This window comes from Lissotriton vulgaris, chromosome 10 (genome assembly GCF_964263255.1).
Source record: "Lissotriton vulgaris chromosome 10, aLisVul1.2, whole genome shotgun sequence".
Classification (NCBI taxonomy): Eukaryota; Metazoa; Chordata; class Amphibia; order Caudata; family Salamandridae; genus Lissotriton; species Lissotriton vulgaris.
The window spans coordinates 446,594,411-446,617,269 of record NC_141698.1 but is presented as its reverse complement, the minus strand read 5'-3'; the positions used below and the strand labels follow the sequence as shown (position 1 = coordinate 446,617,269).

The 22,859-nt window shown below is 47.4% G+C and overlaps 1 protein-coding gene across 1 annotated transcript in view; it reads right to left on the bottom strand.

Moving 5' to 3' along the window:
• Positions 1-22,859, bottom strand: part of LOC147685381 (uncharacterized) — a 354,664-nt gene that overhangs the window by 122,625 nt on the left and 209,180 nt on the right. The window contains exon 7 of the mRNA XM_086941295.1: positions 10,274-10,830. Coding sequence (XP_086797421.1) covers positions 10,274-10,830 — 557 coding nt within the window. The remainder of the gene's footprint in view (positions 1-10,273; positions 10,831-22,859) is intronic.

Genomic DNA, 22,859 nt, shown 5'->3' with positions numbered 1-22,859 from the left:
GAGAGAGAGAGAAAAGCACTCGGTTTTAAAGTTTTGTACTTTTTGCATGAAATAAAAACCATTACTTAAGGTGCATACACCATAAACCACTGTATGGACATTGAATTATAATAACATCATTATGTCTAATAGCTCACACTATGTAGCCTGATTGATAATCCAGAAATTGTATACATATTTCACTTAAATTCCTTACAGGCCTGCCTGATTATTTCAAAAGACTTACAAAGAGAGCCAAATGGTTTTTGGAAAAACACCCAAAAACCTTTTAAGCGCAATCAACTTTTAAAGAGTAAAGGAGCGCTATGGAAAATATTTCAATCCATGTCATTTAAACAAGTGTCCAATAAAGTTAAAAATGACTCTGCAGTCAATAACAATCGACCGTCAAGAGTTCAGAATACTCAGCATTATTAGAATACACGTTCACCAAATGACAGAAACTTGGAGTGAGAAAGTCTCATTGATGATGTGCTTTTAATCTGGCAGGGCTCCGAGGACAGCCTTTTGGCTTTTTTCGACTGGGTCAATACCTGTGATCCTCATTTGAAATTGACCCACCAGTATCATCCCAATTCCATTGTCTTCCTGGATGTAACAATAACTAGGGTAGGGGATCACCTAACTACAAAAACTTACTACAAGCCCACAAGTAAAAACAACTTACTCCACTTTTTGAGTTTTCATCCACGCTCATTGCGTGAGAATCTGCCTTTTGGACAATATCTGCAGATCCGTAGAAATTGTAGTAACCTTGATGATTTCAATACACAGGCAAGCGCAATCAACTTTTAAAGAGTAAAGGAGCGCTATGGAAAATATTTCAATCCATGTCATTTAAACAAGTGTCCAATAAAGTTAAAAATGACTCTGCAGTCAATAACAATCGACCGTCAAGAGTTCAGAATACTCAGCATTATAAGAATACACGTTCACCAAATGGAAGAAACTTGGGAGTGAGAAAGTCTCTTCATGTGAGATACTCAAATGCGTGTCGTTTCTACAGCGCTGCATGGGCTCGCGGCTGGGGGAAACTCTTCACGCTCGGGGATCTAAGGAAATAATAGAGCCTTAGTGTTACAACGCTCCGGGGGAGGGGGGCGCTCGGGGTTTAGCTAGCGAAAGGAGCAGTGTGCTTAAGCGCCGCCAGTTCAAGTTGCATCACACGCCGAAGCCTGGGCAGAGCCTCCGGCTAACTGCGTGCAGTTACAGAACAGACCCGCCGTTTTTAACAAAACACGCCGCTTGACGCTTACCTGACACCCGGCGACTCCCCACAAATAAACCTGCTTCTTGCTAGGTCCACGGCCCGAACAATACAGAGCCGCTGTAGTCACTGGTTTATAAACAGGTTTAGTTAGGAACGAATACCGCTCACATGACCAACAGTGACGTAGGTCGAACTCTCTTAGTTTTTAGGTCTCGCCTTTACCATTCCGCAGGAATGTGAAATGGGGAGAATTCAAGTCGGCAAAATCCACTTCAAACCACGGGCTTTCAGCCGTGATTTTCTTTAAGTCCACGTGAATCACGTGATTAAACATGCACGCGCATCAGCAGCATTTCTCCTGCAGGCTCGCAAAAGGCTCTCCTCCCTCCCCACATCAAAGGCATCAATCACCCTCCCACAGGCTTCCCCAGCGCTGCCCCGCCCCCTGCTTCACTGCCAGGCCATCTGTTCCCTGCCAGACCTCTCACACCTCCGTCACAGCATGCCTGTGTACTTCAAAGGCTTATCAATTCACACGGCCGGCCGCAGGCTGTGCAACCAGAGCACTTCAGTTGGTGTGCAGCCCCCCTCCCAGCACTGCCTTGTTACTCTCGGCAGCCGTGAGTCCTTAAACACTTTTTATATTTAATTAGCAGCAGCAGCATTTCTCCTGCGCCAGGCCACATCAAAGGCTCTGTGCCACTTTCACCCACACAGCAACACTTACAGACACGCAACGCCACTCACACCCACGCAAGCCCACACTCACCCACGCAACACCACACTCACCCACGCAACGCCACTCACTCACTCATGCAAAGCCACTCACACCCACGCGGTGCCACTTTCACCCACACAGCACCACTTTCAGACACGCAACGCCACTCACACAAGCCCACTTTCACCCACGCAATGCCACACTCACCCAAGCAACGCCACTCACCCAAGCAACACCACTCACACACGCAACACAACTCACCCACGCAACCCCACTCATCCACGCAACCCCACTCATCCACGCAACGCCACTCATCCACGCAACGCCACTCACACATGCAACGCCACTCACACACGCAACACAACTCACCCACGCAGCGCCGCTCACCCACGCAACGCCGCTCACCCATGCAACGCCGCTCACCCACGCAACGCCACTCACACACGCAACACCACTCACACACCCAACGCCACTCAACGCCACTCAACGCCACGCAACGCCACTCATCCACGCAACGCCACTCACCCACACAACGCCACTCACCCACGCAGCGCCACTCACCCACGCAGCGCCACTCACCCACGCAGCGCCACTCACCCACGCAGCGCCACTCACCCACGCAGCGCCACTCACCCACGCAATGCCACTCACCCACGCAATGCCACTCACACATGCAATGCCACTCACACATGCAACGCCACTCACCCACGCAACGCCACTCACCCACGCAACGCCACTCACCCACGCAACGCCACTCACCCACGCAACGCCACTCACACACGCAACGCCACTCACACACGCAACGCCACTCACACACGCAACACCACTCACACCCACGCAGTGCCACTTTTACCCACACAGCACCACTTTCAGACACACAACGCCACTCACACCCACGCAAGCCCACTCTCACACACGCAACGCCACTCTCACCCATGCAATGCCACTCACACATGCAACGCCACTCACACACGCAACGCCACTCACACACGCAACGCCACTCACACACGCAACGCCACTCACACCCACGCAGTGCCACTTTTACCCACACAGCACCACTTTCAGACACACAACGCCACTCACACCCACGCAAGCCCACTCTCACACACGCAACGCCACTCTCACCCATGCAATGCCACTCACCCACGCAACGCAACTCACACACATAACGCCACTCACACACGCAACGCCACTCACACACGCAACGCCACTCACAACCACGCAGTGCCACTTTTACCCACACAGCACCACTTTCAGACACACAACGCCACTCTCACACACGCAACGCCACTCTCACCCATGCAATGCCACTCACACATGCAACGCCACTCACACATGCAACGCCACTCACACACGCAACGCCACTCACACACGCAACGCCACTCACACACGCAACGCCACTCACACACGCAACGCCACTCACACACGCAACGCCACTCACACACGCAACGCCACTCACACCCACGCAGTGCCACTTTTACCCACACAGCACCACTTTCAGACACACAAAGCCACTCACACCCACGCAAGCCCACTCTCACACACGCAACGCCACTCTCACACATGCAACGCCACTCACACATGCAACGCCACTCACACATGCAACGCCACTCACACATGCAACGCCACTCACACATGCAACGCCACTCACACACGCAACGCCACTCACACACGCAACACCACTCACACACGCAAATCCACTCACACCCACGCAGTGCCACTTTTACCCACACAGCACCACTTTCAGACACACAACGCCACTCACACCCACGCAAGCCCACTCACACACGCAACGCCACTCTCACCCATGCAATGCCACTCACACATGCAACGCCACTCACACATGCAACGCCACTCACACATGCAACGCCACTCACACATGCAACGCCACTCACACACGCAATGCCACTCACACACGCAACGCCACTCACACACGCAACGCCACTCACACACGCAACACCACTCACACACGCAAATCCACTCACACCCACGCAGTGCCACTTTTACCCACACTTATTTCAGAGAACAGGGGTCCTAAGGGTTTACAATAAGACAGGAGAATAATAATATAGACTACAATCAGTGATATATTTTTTAGAACGCCCAGCCGGACGTGAGTTTATTTAAAGGATAATGTAGAATCGTGTTGACCCAGAGAGGGGCCAAGATAAACAAAAAGATAGGGTACAATCCTGTACCTATCCCAGAAAGGTTTAGGAAAAACAAATCAAAGTCAGAGAGATGGAAGAAAGGAAGAAGTTTTTCAGGCAAAAGACAAATTATTGAGCCAAAGGGTGACTTGTACTTTCAATAAATAATTGCACCAAATTCACCCTGCAGTGTAAACAATTACAATTATACATATTAAATCATATGTTACACTCACACACGCAACGCCACTCTCACCCATGCAATGCCACTCACACATGCAACGCCACTCACACATGCAACGCCACTCACACACGCAACGCCACTCACACACGCAACGCCACTCACACACGCAAATCCACTCACACCCACGCAGTGCCACTTTTACCCACACAGCACCACTTTCAGACACACAACGCCACTCACACCCACGCAAGCCCACTCACACACGCAACGCCACTCTCACCCATGCAATGCCACTCACCCACGCAACGCAACTCACACACGCAACGCCACTCACCCACGCAACGCCACTCACCCACGCAACAACACTCACACATGCAACGCCACTCACCCACGCAACGCAACTCACTCAAAGCCACTCACACACACGCAGTGCCACTTTTACCCACACTGTGCAGTCCACAATAGGTCTCGCAGTAGGAAAGTTGGAGCTCTTGGTTTTGTAAATGACAAAGCCCTTTATGTTTTTAAAATGAAAACAAAAATAAAAGGCATTGTTATTTGCAATTGTAATAGCTCCAACTTTCCTACTGCGAGACCTATTGGAAACGCCAGTGCTTGTTCTTAAAGGGACAGTGTTACTTAGTTATTATCCATGGGCATTCTACCTCCATGAAACTCATTTGAGGCTAATGGCCATTTTTTAGCTAATCCCGCGTCCCCAAACACAAATGGAGGTGGCTGAGAAAAGCAAAAAATGTATAAATATATAGAAACGGAGGGCCAAGATCACCTATTTACAACCAAACTTAGTTGAAAATGGCATTGGTCAGATTATTACGGTTAATATGAATTTATCATTCAAAGTATAATAACCCAGCTAGCTCAATATCAAAATAGCCTTAGTTCTTTACAGATGGACTAGAACTTAATGACCCCTAAGTTTTCAGAGGATGCATATAAAGGTAGACACAGAACTTAGAAGCCATAGACAGTTAGTCCACTCTCTATTTATAATAACTTAATGTCAAACGTCAGATGTTGCGATATTGCCAATAGGATATTCGTCAGACAAACTTTATAGTGTACACCGTTTTATAGAAAGAAAGGAAAAGTCCATTCTTTCAAACAATTACATTGAAAGTCAAATGGCTGAACAGGGTGGGCATGGGAACTACCGTCGCATCACTGAACCCCAGGGTATGGCATCGTTCAGACCTGTTAGGTGCGGTGAAAGACGGTATATCCATCTTTGTTCCCGCTCAAAAATGCTGTTTTCATTTGTTAAGTTGAGCTGTTCTATAACTGTCCATCTAAGATCATTTGGACAATGGCCATGTTCAAGAAAGTGGGCAGTTAATTATGTTGTGCTCTTGCGACACCTCACATTACTGCGGTGTTCGCAGATGCGCAATTTTATTTTTCTCGTGGTCATCCCCACATATCGGAGACCACAGGGACATGTTACAAGATAAATAACATTGGATGAATTACAGTTGGTATGACCTCTCAACTGCCAAAGTTTGCCTGCCTCAAGATGAAGTGTCTTCGTTGCTCTGGTAAGATGACACACACTGCATCCTCCGCAAGGGTAGTGGCCAGTGACCCGGGGCAGGCCCCATGTTGTGAGTAAGTTATTGTCCAGTGGCGTCTCTGTGGTTCTTGGACGGGTGTGAACAAGTGCGTCTTGCAGGCTTCTCTCACGTTTGTACGGCAACAGAGGTTTCTTCCATTTTCGGCCATTGCTCGTTAGTATACGCCAGTGTTTTCCCACACAACGGCTCACTGCATTCGAAATGTTACTATACGTTATCACGCATGTTAGGGGTGTTTCTGCTTCTCTGTCTTTATTATAGTCCTCCAGGAGGGCTTCACGATTTTGGTTCTTCGCCCTCTTGCGACTTTTTCTCAGAATGCCTTTGGGGTAACCTCTTGTTATTAATTTGTTTGTAAGGTCGTCTGCCTGTGTATTGAAATCATCAAGGTTACTACAATTTCTACGGATCCGCAGATATTGTCCAAAAGGCAGATTCTCACGCAATGAGCGTGGATGAAAACTCGAAAAGTGGAGTACGTTGTTTTTACTTGTGGGCTTGTAGTAAGTTTTTGTAGTTAGGTGATCCCCTACCCTAGTTATTGTTACATCCAGGAAGACAATGGAATTGGGATGATACTGGTGGGTGAATTTCAAATGAGGATCACAGGTATTGACCCAGTCGAAAAAAGCCAAAAGGCTGTCCTCGGAGCCCTGCCAGATTAAAAGCACATCAACAATGAGACTTTCTCACTCCAAGTTTCTTCCATTTGGTGAACGTGTATTCTAATAATGCTAAGTATTCTGAACTCTTGACGGTCGATTGTTATTGACTGCAGAGTCATTTTTAACTTTATTGGACACTTGTTTAAATGACATGGATTGAAATATTTTCCATAGCGCTCCTTTACTCTTTAAAAGTTGATTGCGCTTAAAAGGTTTTTGGGTGTTTTTCCAAAAACCATTTGGCTCTCTTTGTAAGTCTTCTGAAATAATCAGGCAGGCCTGTAAGGAATTTAAGTGAAAGATGTATACAATTTCTGGATTATCAATCAGGCTACTTAGTGTGAGCTATTAGACATAATGATGTTATTATAATTCAATGTCCATACAGTGGTTTATGGTGTATGCACCTTAAGTAATGGTTTTTATATCATGCAAAAAGTACAAAACTTTAAAACAGAGTGCTTTTCTCTCTCTCTATATATATACACACATATATTTCCTGTGTTTTTGCTCTGTTTATCTTCCCTTACAGACTTAAATCCCTCACATATAGGAGGAGAAAACACTTGGAAGTTCCAGTGTCCTGATTACACAGAAGGTCGTAATCTTTTTTAGATACTTTGTCTACCTCAGGTGGCAGTGAAGCCTTAGCGTGCTTCACCCACGTGAAGTAGTTACGTATGGTCCTGATGAATGCTGAGCCGAGTTTGGGCTCGTATTAGCAGAAACATGTCGACCTATATTGTTGTTTTTTGTTTAGGACTGGGTGGTTCTCACTAAGATTTTTAATGAAGTTAGAGCTACCCCCTTAATAAAATACTCATTTTTGGGGAGTAGTCCATACTTCTTTTAATTTCTCAATCACTACTTTCTGAAAAGGACCCAATGAAGACAAATGGCAACCGACTGTCTTGTTGGTGCCTGAGGGTTCTTCTTGTGGCACTCTGCATGCAACCCTTACTGTTTGACTGCTCTTTGTTTGGAATAATTTCTTTACTTGGTGGTAGCTATTGACTATCCCTTTACCCTTTTAGTCACTCTTCTGTTGATTTGTAACTTACCCTTTTAACAGCACAAATTAAGCTGAAGGAATGCCACTTCTCATCAAAACAACCATGTTTTTAATTTCCTTCTGAAACTGAGGAGAGCTTGTTTCTGTCTTAAGAAAAGCGACATGTTGTTCCACAGCTTTGTAGCGGTCACCTGGAACGTGCGCCCACCCAACCGAGAACGGACAAACTTGGACACAACGGACAGCTTCTACGTTGAGGATCTCAGGGATCTAACAGGAGCGTATGGCTTTATTCTCCTCCTGATATAGGGGGGCTCCAATATTATGAAGGGCTTTAAAGACTAACACCAAAGCTTTGAAAATCACCCTTTTTTGCACCGGCAGCCAGTGCAGAGATATCTGAGGGGAGTTGTGTGCGTTCTGGGATCCACCAGCAAAACGGCCCTAGGTGCCGCATTCTATACCACCTGCAGATAGCCTAGTAGGTAGTCGAGGAGGCCGAGATACAGAGCATTGGCGTAGTCAAGTCTAGATGTTATCAGAGCTTGGACCACTGTTTTCCTATGAGGTACTGAAAGGAGGGGAAGAAAGTTCCTCATCATTTTCAATAGCCCGAAGCAAGTGACGGCCACTGATTGTACTTGTGTCTTCATGGACATTTACCCCAAGATTTTTCACAGTGGTAACTGGACAGGTGGGGGACATGTCCTGGGGCCATCAGTTATGCCATTCTACATCAGGACTGTGGCCGAAGCAAATGATTTCGGACTTATCGGAATTACATAATAATTGGTTAAGCCTGAACCAAGAGTATAAATTGGACAGGCAGATTTTAATATTCGCCCCTCTCAACGTCACGTTTTTCTCAAGCGTGAACAATAGCTGTGTGTCATCAGCGTATGATATAATTTTATCCCCCTGATGCTCAGCCAGGAGTGCCAATGGAGCCATGTATAGGTTGAACAGGGTCAGGCTCAGGACTGAACCCTGAGGCACTCCGACCCTCAGCAGGGGAATAGGGGCATTAAAAGGGGGGGGGCATATGGTTTGCTGGCAACGTTCGAGAAAGGAAACAAACCCCTTGAACACCGTGCCCCCGATACCACAGTCCTGAAGCCTGTGCAGGAGTCTCTCGTGGGGCACTGTGTCAAAAGCCGCAGAGAGGTCCAGCAATATCAATATCGCTTTCCCTCCGCTATCCAAGGTGGCTTCAACAGTGTCAGAGACTTCCAATAGCAACGTTTCTGTACTATAATTGGATCTAAATCCCGATTGGCTAGGGTGTAAAGCATGGGTGGTCTCAATAAAATCAGTAAACACCATGTTCACATACTTCTCCAAAGCCTTGGAGAAGTACGGCAGCAGTGTTATGGGTCTATAGTTGCTGACTGTCAGGGGGTCTGCCGAGAGCTTTTTTAAAAGTGGCAGGATTCGTCCATGTTTCCAGCACCCAGGCACCGTGCCCTCCGACAGAGAAGCATTAAGAACTAGATTAACAGCTGGATTTATCACATCTGCAATAGAGACTAGCACCCTGGCTGGACAAGGATCCATGGGGGAACCAGACTTCAGTGCTTGCATTATTTTAGGTGACGTAGTCATTGAGATAGGTGGAAACTCACAGAGTCTTGCCTACCCTAGAGTTTGTAGAGACCGCTGCGTCTAGGCTAAAGTTAGTAGCTTTGCTCCCTGTTTTAAAGACATCCTGAATATTTTTTATTTTGTTATAAAAATATTGTGCCATACGGTTTGTCCAACCCTCTGTAGGAGTAAAAGGGGGCTTAAAAGATTTCGGGGAGGAAAAATCCTTAACAAATTTGAACAGTTCAAGACTTCTGTTGCCTGCTTGTTCTATTTTAGATGCTAAAAAGTTTTTCTTTCCCTCTCGTACTTTAGTAAAATGGGTCTTCAAAGCAAGTTTAGAAGTGGCTTTCTTTATGGGATCAAAATGACTACATCCTTCAGTCACTGCAAAACTATTAGTTAAATGTACATCTACTACATGCATTCAGCATGCGCGCACTGCTCAGTACTGCACTATAACTGTATTGTACCCTTCCCAGGGCCACATACACCCAGAGCAGATAGACCACCTTTACGCAGCCCTTCACATTAATCTGATGTAGGACTAGGGTGTGTTAAGCACACAGCAGCGGAACTTTAAAAGTGAGTGAGCCTGAATGCCTCACTCCAGTGAAATGTGGTAAAAATAATCTGTTTACTCCTACTGATCACTACACTGTATGCTGCAACCACCATGCTTGTGCTGCGTAACTCCTGGTGAACGCAGTAGCCTTCCGCCACTATGAAGGTAGGGATTTGGGTCCCTTTCCTAGTCCAATAAAACAGCAATCCATAAAACAAGCCTATGTCATAGTGCACATGCATGATCCGTGGTTGCCTATGACCAAACAAAATCAGCATTAGGGATCCAGACACAGTACAGTTAGGTACTCAATGCAGGGTGCCCGCCGTTACCATGCAGAGGACTTTTCCATCCCAACAGGTTGCATTTCTGTGGCTGAAAGATGAAAAGTAGGCGGTTCCTCACTGCACACTCCCACCAACCCTCACCTATAAGGGAAGGGGAGACAGTAATGCATAGAGAAAGAAGAAAAGCAAATGGGATGGCAGTTAGAGAAGGAAAGTAGACAGAAAGTAATTGAAGAGAAGGATGAAAAGAGCTGAAATAGATGAAGAAAAATAACAAAAGACAGAAGACATATCTTTCCTTCTTCGCACCTGAAAGCTGCTCTGATCTCGGAGACGAAGGCTGTCACAGCGGCTGAGGGACTCATCATCAGTGTTGAACATTTCATCTTCATGCAGAACTTCTTGGCCCGGTGTCAGAACACTCAGGAGTCGATCAGCCTTCTCTGAGCCTCGTGACTGATAGACAACGGCATCCACCAAACCTTCCTCTGTCACAGCCATTCCCTTACGGTAAGCCCCAGAACGGCTGTAGTAAAGGGCCACCGCATCTGCTCCATTTTGGATTGTGTTGGCAGGAAGAACAATGTCAGGCCTGGGCACGACACCTGAGCTGCCCAACAGAAAGTAACCTTGAGCATTAGTCCGGTAGCCAAACAATTTCACCACCTCATAGGCTAAGCCATTTTTGCCATTGAACAGCACCACCCAATAGCCATCCAAGCTAGCATTACGACGACCAGGATGGAACAACTCCACAAACTCCTCATTCTCCCGCCCTCCTGGGTTGTCGGGGTTCACCTCAGTGATGAGCAGTACAGGCGGGCTGTCTGGTCCTCTGGATATTTCAGGTTTCCTTGAGACACCATCTGAAATACAAAGACAAAAATACATTATCACAATTGACAATCAAATGCAATATGTGAAGCAAAACAAACAGTTACATAGGGTATTAACCAAAAGCTATATATTCACTGTGAACAGGAGCGTGTTTTGCCCAACCCTTCCACTTTTCTCGCTGTATGTTCAAGGTCTCCCAAATGTGAGTGAAGCAAGACAAGAACTTATAGTTTTTCATACACTGATGATTTGATCTAGCTGGAGACCACTCCAACAGCCCTCCAACTGTTGTAGAAGCTGCTGAAATTATTTAACTATGGTGTTTTCAATTAACATAAAACAATGTTTTTTTCTAGGCAGTCAGCAAAACAATAGTTGTATATCAATAATACTAAGATACAAAGTGTCAAGGTATTTCCAAACATGGGAGTAAACAGTGACTCAAATTTGGACTGAAAGACTAATTTAGCAAATATAAGGTATAGATGCAAAGAGATGGTGGTAAGGTTACAGAAATTCTTACAAATGTGAAGCAGTAGGGGGTTTTTAAATCTAAGGTGAAACCGATATTTTTGGGCATTTATTTATCCATTTAGAAAGGTAATACAAGAATGCAGTTGTCACCTTACAGTAATATCCTGAATACACAAGGGAATACAGATAATGCACACATGGTACAGCACAAGTTTCCTTGACCAGTGACCCAGTGTCCAGGGGTTGGGTGATGAGGACCGATGGAAAGAGAGCATAGAGGGGGAGTTGTCAGGGAAGGAGAAACATGGGGAAGGATGAAGGGGAGGAGGGGGAGAGGATGGCAGGAAGAGAGGGTAGGCACACAGAGGAGAAACCGATTTTGTTGTATTGCTCTGCAGCATTGCTTTGTCATTAAAAATCTGAAATGGACCTACTGAGGGTAACATTTGTCTGTTTTCTGAATGTCACACTTCTATCCAGCAAAGTTGAAATCACAAGGCCTTATGTCTATATGGCCCTGGTGGATAAGACTTTTCTAAATATGTGTGGATGTATAATAGAGCCAGTATTGGCTTCTTAAAACTGTTGATCACACCCAAATCTACTACCAAGTCCTCACCTCTAGGGAATTTATTTTTATTTTAGCTCAACAAAGACAGTGACCCACTATAATATATATCCAAGGAAAATCTAGGTCTCCTTAGTAAAGGACCAATGCAGGTACCTTTAAAGGTAGATAGATGGGAAATGTATTTTATGAATAACTTGAGTCAGAGTGAATGTAACTTACCAGTGACATACAGACTAAGGTGACAGTTGTTTAAATTAAAATCTTGCACAGATAGTGCAAAAAATGTTCCTCTGCCATCATGTACTGCATGTACCAATACTTTAGTTTGAAGAGGCTTGGAATACAATCACTCGAACTGCTAGAAAATGTGAGCCAAGTGGTTTACATCATGAAACTACTGACCATACACTGTGCATATGCCCCCATTTATACAAGCACAGAGTTACATGTTGAAGACCAAGATGCAGAATAATATCCTTAGTGGTTGCTTATGGCTCTGAATGTAATTGTGATGGAGCACTAAGCAGCACAGACAAATACTAACATCTGGCAATGCAACAACAACCACAATTTAAACACAATGTCCTTCGGAATGACAAAGTTCATTATGAAGTATTTTAGCACTTTGTACTCTGGAATCAGATCACTAAATGAGGTATTCATAAGTGTTTTAAATGTATTTTAAATTTCGTTTAAGGAGATGGTTTGCAACGTTTAACTGATTTGTTTGTCATGGGGATTCAGCCATGATTAATGAAATATTTATTTTGTGCAATTAAGTGCAGGGCTTCACTTTTTAATTTTGTTTTAGCTTTGTTGAACAAAACCTCTAATGTATTACAAATATTTCTTATAAAATTATATGATAATTACAACTTTTTGGTGTTAGCTATACTCCACTTTTCCTGTTCATGTTCCCGTTGCTTTATTCAGCCCTACAGAGCAAATGCCCAAATCTAAAAACATCATGCCATTAAGCAGCTACTTCAAAATGTTTTAGTTGTGGAGGGACTGTATTATTTCTGGTAGCAGGACTGTTGTAGGGGATTTTGTTTTTCTGATTGCTTATGGCTCATGCGATCCTACTGAGAATCATGATGGAACTTTCTTATTGAGGTTTTGAAAGGAAAATACCCTCATCTTACATATTCTTTCTGTGCAACTGAATCAGGACCAGTCTCATGTTTGACTGCTTTGACTTTTCTGTGGAAAATTCCAAAGGCAGTACCATGCGGTGCCCAATTGTTAATGATCAATACAATGCCAATGTACGCCATGATATATGTAAGTATAACACAAACTCGCATCGCTGTTGTCAAATCCACCCCAAATGACCTTCCCATCAACCCTGAATCAGAAATACGTGGTCAGGCAGGCCCTGCGACCTAGGCCTGAAGTAACCGCTTGACAGATCACAGGCGGGGTGACACATAACCGTTAGAAAAATGGGCTTGGAGGAAAACACAGATCGATCCTATAGATAGGCAGCAACACCACAATGGTCTTAGGAGATAAGGAGATTGCCCCAATATAACGTTTTTAGGTCTCGCCTGTCGATGCGCATGCGCATCGAGCAAGCGAGACTATTGCGACTTATCCACTCTTTATCTACACTGCAAGGAATCGTGGCGATTCCTTGCAGTGCCCGTGACTTTTAAGGTCAATGCGCATGCGCATTGAGCTTATGCGCATGCGCATTGACCTTAAAAGCGCGTGCGCGTGCACGTCCGTCTTTGTTTACCCGCTCCGCCCCCTCCCGCCGTGTCGCATTTCTCCTCCCCCTCCCCTCTCTTCCTTCCGTCTTCCTGCCGTGTCGCACCTCTCCCCTCTCCGCCCCCTCCCCTGCCCGCCCCCTCCCCTGCCCGCCGTGTTACGGTGAAAGGCTTGTTTCTTCTTCAAGCTCAACAGTTGTGTTAAGTTTCGTAGGGTGTCTTCTGCCACAATTAGAGAAGATCTTTGATAGTTTTGGTCTTTTAAAGCCGTTCGTTTTCTGTAAGAAGCAGTTATTATATCAGACGAGCATTAACTTGCTCTGCGGAGCTTGGCTTCTTTCAAACTATAAATAATGTATCGAGCCTTGTCTGAGCGACTCGAAGGCTGTTCTGGACAGAGATGGATGGATGGCTGCGGCTGTCCATGGAATCAGACTGGCTGTTGTGGACAGAGGGCAGATGATAGCTGCGGCTTTCCATGTCATCGGACGGACATGTTCGTTTGGCTTTTGCAGTTGCTCAGGGACCTCGGCTTTCATAGCATCAAACAACTGCTGCCCTCAAGTGCCTCAACATTGTATCTCTCCGCTATTTGCCTAAGAGTGAAATGTGTGCCACTGCTGAATACGTTAAGTTCGCCTCGTTTCGGTTTCATCTTTTGGGGTGTTAATTAAACCCTGCTTTTGGCTGCCTGTAAACTTGCTTTGTGTGTTTGTATTTCAGGTGGAGAATCTACTCTTAAACTCGCCGCACTGCCGGGTCATGGTTTTGCATTTTCTATTGCATGGACGCAGCGCTGGTTAAACCGGCTCTAACAACATTGGATGCAATTTGCGTCGCATTGGGCAGTTTTCTGACTTTGTGGTGGTCCGCACATTGGTGAATGGAAAGGACCGCTTAGGGGAGATTTGTGGAAAAGAAAACCTGATACAATATTTATGCTTTAACAAGAGCTGTATACACCAGGCGCCAATCTGAAGACAGAGATTGGCTCATGAATTCCCTGCCAAATTATACAGGACTTGAGCACTTTGAAGAAACCACAGTCGGTGATCGTAAAATTAATTTAAGTATCCGTGTGTAAACAAGTTTCAATCAGTCTAATCATAATGTAAAAATTTTCTAAACTCCCTTGGGGTGATAAGATAGCCAGGCCTGCTTGCGGTATCTTAAGGCCATGAAATTAACTTGTGCCCAACACCCTCCTTGTCCGTCTTTGTTTACCCGCTCCGCCCCCTCCCGCCGTGTCGCATTTCTCCTCCCCCTCCCCTCTCTTCCTTCCGTCTTCCTGCCGTGTCGCACCTCTCCCCTCTCCGCCCCCTCCCCTGCCCGCCCCCTCCCCTGCCCGCCGTGTTACGGTGAAAGGCTTGTTTCTTCTTCAAGCTCAACAGTTGTGTTAAGCTTCGTAGGGTGTCTTCTGCCACAATTAGAGAAGATCTTTGATAGTTTTGGTCTTTTAAAGCCGTTCGTTTTCTGTAAGAAGCAGTTATTATATCAGACGAGCATTAACTTGCTCTGCGGAGCTTGGCTTCTTTCAAACTATAAATAATGTATCGAGCCTTGTCTGAGCGACTCGAAGGCTGTTCTGGACAGAGATGGATGGATGGCTGCGGCTGTCCATGGAATCAGACTGGCTGTTGTGGACAGAGGGCAGATGATAGCTGCGGCTTTCCATGTCATCGGACGGACATGTTCGTTTGGCTTTTGCAGTTGCTCAGGGACCTCGGCTTTCATAGCATCAAACAACTGCTGCCCTCAAGTGCCTCAACATTGTATCTCTCCGCTATTTGCCTAAGAGTGAAATGTGTGCCACTGCTGAATACGTTAAGTTCGCCTCGTTTCGGTTTCATCTTTTGGGGTGTTAATTAAACCCTGCTTTTGGCTGCCTGTAAACTTGCTTTGTGTGTTTGTATTTCAGGTGGAGAATCTACTCTTAAACTCGCCGCACTGCCGGGTCATGGTTTTGCATTTTCTATTGCATGGACGCAGCGCTGGTTAAACCGGCTCTAACAACATTGGATGCAATTTGCGTCGCATTGGGCAGTTTTCTGACTTTGTGGTGGTCCGCACATTGGTGAATGGAAAGGACCGCTTAGGGGAGATTTGTGGAAAAGAAAACCTGATACAATATTTATGCTTTAACAAGAGCTGTATACACCAGGCGCCAATCTGAAGACAGAGATTGGCTCATGAATTCCCTGCCAAATTATACAGGACTTGAGCACTTTGAAGAAACCACAGTCGGTGATCGTAAAATTAATTTAAGTATCCGTGTGTAAACAAGTTTCAATCAGTCTAATCATAATGTAAAAATTTTCTAAACTCCCTTGGGGTGATAAGATAGCCAGGCCTGCTTGCGGTATCTTAAGGCCATGAAATTAACTTGTGCCCAACACCCTCCTTTTTTATGTACTCTTTATAATGATGGAATTGTGCGGCTGCTGCGTTTTTTGCATAATTATTGATTTGCCGTGTTTGCCACATAATCCAACATCTGCCATGTAATCTTCAACGTCTCTCACCCTCACTCTCACTCATCCTCACTCACCCTCAACCCGTCACCCTCACTCACCCTCAACACCTCACCCTCACTCACCCTCAACACCTCACCCTCAACACCTCACCCTCAACACCTCACCCTCAACCCCTCACTCACCCTCACTCTCACTCACCCTCACTCACCCTCAACCCCTCACCCTCACTCACCCTCAACACCTCACCCTCACTCAACCCTTCACCCTCACTCACTCACCCTCACTCACCCTCAATGCCTCCCCCTCAACTCCTCACCCTCACTCACCCTCAACCCCTCACTCACCCTCAACAGCTCACCCACCCTCACCCTCACTCACCCTGACCATCACTCACCCTCAACCCCTCACTCACCCTCAACCCCTCACTCACCCTCAACTCCTCACTCACCCTCACTCTCACTCATCCTCACTCACCCTCAACACCTCACCCTCACCCACCCTCACCCTCACTCACCCTCAACGCCTCACCCTCAACGCCTCACTCACCCTCACTCTCACTCATCCTCACTCACCCTCAACCCCTCACACTCACTCACCCTCAACCCCTCACCCTCAATCACTCACCCTCAACACCTCACTCACCCTCACTCATCCTCACTCAACCACCCTCAATCTCACTCTCTCTCAACCCCTCATCCTCAACCCCTCACCCTCAACACCTCACACTCAACCCCTCACCCTCAATCCCTCACCCTCAATCCCTCACCCTCAACCCCTCACCCTCACTCACTCACCCTCAACCCCTCACCCTCAACCCCTCACTCACCCTCACTCATCCTCACTCACCCTCACTCACCCTCACTCACCCTCAACCCCTCCCTCACCCTCAACCCCTCCCTCACCCTCACTCACCCTCAACCCCTCACCCTCACCCTCACCCACCCTCAAACACTCACCCTAACTCACACTCACCCTCACTCACCCTCACCCTCACTCACCCTCACTCTCACTCACCCTCAACCCCTCAATCACCCTCAACCCCTCAATCACACTCAACCCCTCACTCACCCTCACTCACCCTCACTCACCCTCGCCCTCACTCACCCTCAACACCTCAGCCTCACTCACCCTGACCATCACTAACACTCAACACCTCACTCACCCTCAACCCCTCACTCACCCTCAACCCCTCACTCACCCTCACTCATCCTCACTCACCCTCAACACCTCACCCTCACTCACCCTCACTCACCCTCACCCTCAATCACCCTCAACGCCTCACCCTCAACGCCTCACCCTCAACCCCTCACTCACCCTCACTCTCACTCATCCTCACTCACCCTCAACACCTCACACTCACTCACCCTCACTCACCCTCAACACCTCACCCTCACTCACTCACCCTCAACACCTCACCCTCAACACCTCACTCACCCTCACTCTCACTCATCCTCACTCAACCACCCTCAACCTCACTCACCCTCAACACCTCATCCTCAACACCTCACCCTCAACACCTCACCCTCAACACCTCACCCTCAATCCCTCACCCTCAACCCCTCACCCTCACTCACTCACCCTCAACCCCTCACTCACCCTCACTCACCCTCACTCTCACTCACCCTCACTCACCCTCACTCACTCTCACTCACTCACCCTCACTCACCCTCACTTACCCTCAACCCCTCACTCACCCTCACTCTCACTCACCCTCACTCACCCTCACCCTCAATCACCCTCAACGCCTCACCCTCAACGCCTCACCCTCAACACCTCACTCACCCTCACTCTCACTCATCCTCACTCACCCTCAACACGTCACACTCACTCACCCTCACTCAACCTCAACACCTCACCCTCACTCACTCACCCTCAACACCTCACCCTCAACACCTCACTCACCCTCACTCTCACTCATCCTCACTCAACCACCCTCAACCTCACTCACCCTCAACACCTCATCCTCAACCCCTCACCCTCAACACCTCACCCTCAACCCCTCACCCGCAATCCGTCACCCTCAACCCCTCACCCTCACTCACTCACCCTCAACCCCTCACCCTCAACCCCTCACTCACCGTCACTCTTACTCACCCTCACTCACCCTCACTCACCCTCACTCACCCTCAACACCTCACTCACCCTCACTCATCCTCACTCACCCTCAAAGCCTCACCCTCACCCACCCGCAAACCCTCACCCTAACTCACACTCAGCCTCACTCAGCCTCACTCACCTTCACCCTCACTCACACTCACTCACCCTCACTCTCACTCAGCCTCAACCCCTCACTCACCCTCAACCCCTCACTCACCCTCACTCACCCTCATTCACCCTCACACACCCTCACCCTCACTCACCCTCAACTCCTCACCCTCACACAGTGCAATAGGTCTCAGAGCATTTGAGTTAGAGCTTTTAGAATTGTTTATGGCTTTTTTCTTTAGCATTGGCTACAGGGAACAAAAATGCTAAAGATTTACAAAAAAAAACCATAAACAATTCTAAATGCACTAACTCTAATGCTGCGAGACCTATTGCATTTCTAATGCTTGTTGGTATTTTGAATTTGCAAAAAAGTTTTTGCATCTCAGCACTCATATTCAGCAGGGTGTTATACCTCATTTTTATCTGGATTTTGTGTTCATTAATGGCTCGCAGCACACTAGCTATACTACAGTGACCAAGCATATATGAACTTTAAAAAACTGAGAGCCCTGTACAGTAGGTCCAAGAGAGAACTGACACGGTAGACGAGAGCCTCTCGTTCATCCGCTCAGGAGGAGTGCAAAAAAAACCCCAAGAAGTTTCCAAAGGCGATTAACTAGCCTTGGTTATCACTACGAGGGTCGTTTGTGGAGGCAGAAGGCCCCTTGAAGTCCCTTCCTTTTTTCTAAGAGATTCATCCATGGAACCCCGAGCGCCAGACGCCGGAGGAATTCTTTTCCAAGAGTAATCTTTTTCGAAGTGACCAGAGGACCGACATATCTGGGTCAGGTCACTACCAGCGCACAAGTAGGATTGCCGTGCCACAACATAGGACAGGGTGGAAGCCCTACAAAAGCTACACACAGACCATCTAGTCAGTCCAGAGGAAAACCCCACCCAGATGATTACAATATCGGACATTAATTCAGGGGTTGAAACGTCAACGCTTTATTGCCAAGTATTATTGATCACCCAGAACAACAAAGAAATAATATGATTAATTACCAACTGGGCTGATATTTTTGTTTTCAAAACTTCAGACTGTGCCTTTTTATAATATGTTCATGTATTTTTTACCAACAGCTAAAACTTAGAATTTGCCCAAATTAACAGAAAGGTCTAATGAACCCATAAAAGAGACGAAACCATCAATTAAAATTTGTAGACTCTTTGGTGTGCGCCCGAGGAGGACCGCGTCGTCTGCGTAAAGTAACACAGGAACATGACGCGACCCTACTCGTGGACAGTCGGATCCCAACTGTAAAAAGTGCTGTTCGAGGTTATTAATATAAAGCGAAATAAAAAGGGCGCCAGGATGCAACCCTGACGGACCCCACTATTACATTGGAAGGAGTCTGTGCATCCACCCTGCATATTGTACTCAACTTGTGCTGATGTGTTACTGTGCAATTCCCTTAATATATTAATAAGGCCAACCTCTATCCCCATACTAGTCATCATGTTCCAGAGCTTACCTCTGTTAACATTATCAAAAGCAGCTGCCAAATCCATAAACCTCAGGTAAAGGGATTCATCACTGGCAATAGTGTATTTGGCTGCTATGATATAAAGGTTCAAGCGTTGGTCGCTCGTAGAACGGCCCATCCTAAAACCATACTGTGCGCCTGAGATGATGTTATTTGCTTCAGTCCACTCAGTCAACCGGTTTAGTATCCCCCTTCCCAAGATTTTAGCGGATACATCGATTAGGGAAATGGGGCGGTAGCATTGTGGGTCGTCCCTGTTACCCTTTTTAAAAATGGGGATGATGGTGGCAGTGGACCATGATGGCGGTAAGCCACAGCAGATTGCAGTATTAATGACTCTCGTCATTATAGGGGCCCATAATTCCACAGAACTAAGCAACAGGTCAGGCAGGATTCCATCTGGGCCTGGTGCTTTATTTTTTGATAGCCCCTTGATCCCAACCTTGATTTCCTTTAAGGAAAAAACTACAAGCTGACCTGGGTCTGTATTCCCTTTTTCATGCTGGGTATCTGTTTCATGGTTATAAAGGCCCCTATAGTGAGTGATCCACTTATCGGGCGTGATGTTCGTTCCTAACTTCCTGGAATGTGGGTCTATTAATTATTTTCCAGAATTCGGTCATGTCCCTCTTTTCCCCAGCTTCTCTAAGGTCCGCCCAACCTTCTGCCTGTAGTGCCTTTTTTCTTTTGCTCAACTCACTTTTTTATTTTTTTACAGTTGGGATCCGACTGTCCACGAGTAGGGTTGCGTCATGTTCCTGTGTTACTTTACGCAGACGACGCAGTCCTCCTCGGGCGCACACCAAAGAGTCTACAAATTTTAATTTTAATTGATGGTTTCGTCTCTTTTATGGGTTCATTAGACCTTTCTGTTAATTTGGGCAAATCCTATGTTTTAGCTGTTGGTAAAAAACCCTCTAACAAATGCATCTTCACAATAGGGAGTCATAAGATTGAGAAGGTCAAGTCATTCTCATATCTAGGCGTTTTGTTTGATGGGTTATTAAAATGTAACGCCCTGACAGAGGATCGTTGTCGTAAAATGATTGCCGCCAATGGGGCAATAGCTGGTTATGGCTGAAGGCTGGGGAGGTGGTGCCCCGAACAGGTGATGATCCTATACAACTCAGTATGTTGCTCTAAAGTTACCTATGGGGCAGAGGTGTGGGACTTTGCTAACGTTTGCCACCTGCAGCGGGAGGAGAATAAGCACCTACGATCCGTCCTGAAAGCCCCACACAGTGTAACTGCCGCAATAGCACATAGGGAGTTAGGGATCTCCTACCTGGAAGATTCGATTAAGGTTAGGCCAATTTTAGCCTGGCTTAAGCTCTGGATAAATCAAGAGGCGAGCCCAAGCAGGGAAATACTGAAGGACTGCTTGGGCAGAGAAAAATGGTCTCGAATCCCGTGGCTCAGCTATGTAAAATCTGTATTGGTAACTCTGGCTCTAGGGAATCTTTTTATTGACCCAACAGCGATCATTCCCCAGCACAAGACAATTGTTAAAAAAGCGTTTTTTGCACACAAAGCCGCACAAAGATTAGAACAAGAAAGGGCTAAAATTACGGTGTGTGCATACAACCTTGTAAAGACCACACAAGGAATGGACCCCTATCTATATCTGTTACAGAACGCACAGGGAAGGTTTTTAATGACCCGTTTTAGGCTCAATTTTTTACCTTATTTATTGGGATCACCATTAGGGTATTCATCCACTATTGAGCAGAAGGGAACCTGCAGCTGCGACAATAGGTCTCCGCAGACCAAGACGAGCAACAGCAGCAGCCACCTGAAATGCATCCTGCTCAACACCCGCTCCGTCCACAGACACGCCGTCGAGCTCTGGAACCTGCTCGACACCACAGCCCCAGACGTCGCCTTCCTCACGGAAACCTGGATGAACGCCTCCTCAGCGCCCGACATCGCCATCGCCATCCCGGACGGCTAAAAGATCATCCTGAGGGACCGCATCAACCAGACAGGAGGAGGCATCGCCATCATCCACAGGAACACCATCCGCATCACGACCAACACCGACGACACCCTCGCACCGGCCGAGCACCTGCACTTCCAGGTCCACATCAACCCCAAGACCACCCTCAGAGGCACCCTCATCTACAGACCCCCGGGACCACGCACACAATTCAGCGAAGACATCGCCGACTTCATCAGCCCGCACGCCCTCCCCTCCGCTGACTACATCCTCCTCGGGGACCTCAACTTCCACCTGGAGAACAACAACAACCGTAACACCACCACCCTGCTGGACAACCTCGCCAACCTCGGACTCAAGCAGCTGGTCACCACCCCCACCCACTACGCCGGACACACACTCGACCCCATCTTCTCATCCAGCAAGGACATCGCCTTCAGCCACGCCACCGGACTCCACTGGACGGACCACAGCTGCGTCCACTTCAGCTTCAGAAGGACCACGATCCACCACCACCAGCAACAGGTTGCACGCAGAAGCTGGAACAAGATCACAGCCGACCAGCTTGCGACCGCCCTGAGCAAGAACCCACCCACCAGCGCAACGAACCCCAGCCAAGCGGCCACCAACCTCACGAAGTGGATCAGCAACTGCGCAGACGACCTCGCCCCTCTGAAGACCCCGCCTAGCAGACCCGGTAGCAAGAAAGCCCCATGGTTCACCGACGAACTCAAGAGCTCCAAGAAGAACTGTCGAGCCCTCGAGAGAACCTGGCGCAGAGACCCAACACCGGACAACATGACTGCCCTCAAGCTCGCCACCCGAAAACACCACCAACTCATCCATGCCACCAAGAAAACCGCATTCAAGGAACGACTGGACAACAACGCACACAACAGCAAGGAACTCTTCAACATCGTCAAAGAGCTCTCCAACCCCAACGCCGGAAACAACGACATCACCCCTTCGCAAGACCTCTGCAACTCCCTCGCTTCCTACTTCCACAACAAGATCGCGGACATACACAACAGCTTCAGCACTCAACCGACGCACGCCACGACCGAACCACCGCCCCCCACCACCACCCTCCGCGCCTGGACCCCGATCAGCACTGAAGACACCGTCCGCACAATGAACTCCATCCACTCCGGATCTCCTACCGACCCCTGCCCTCACCACGTCTTCAACAAGGCTGA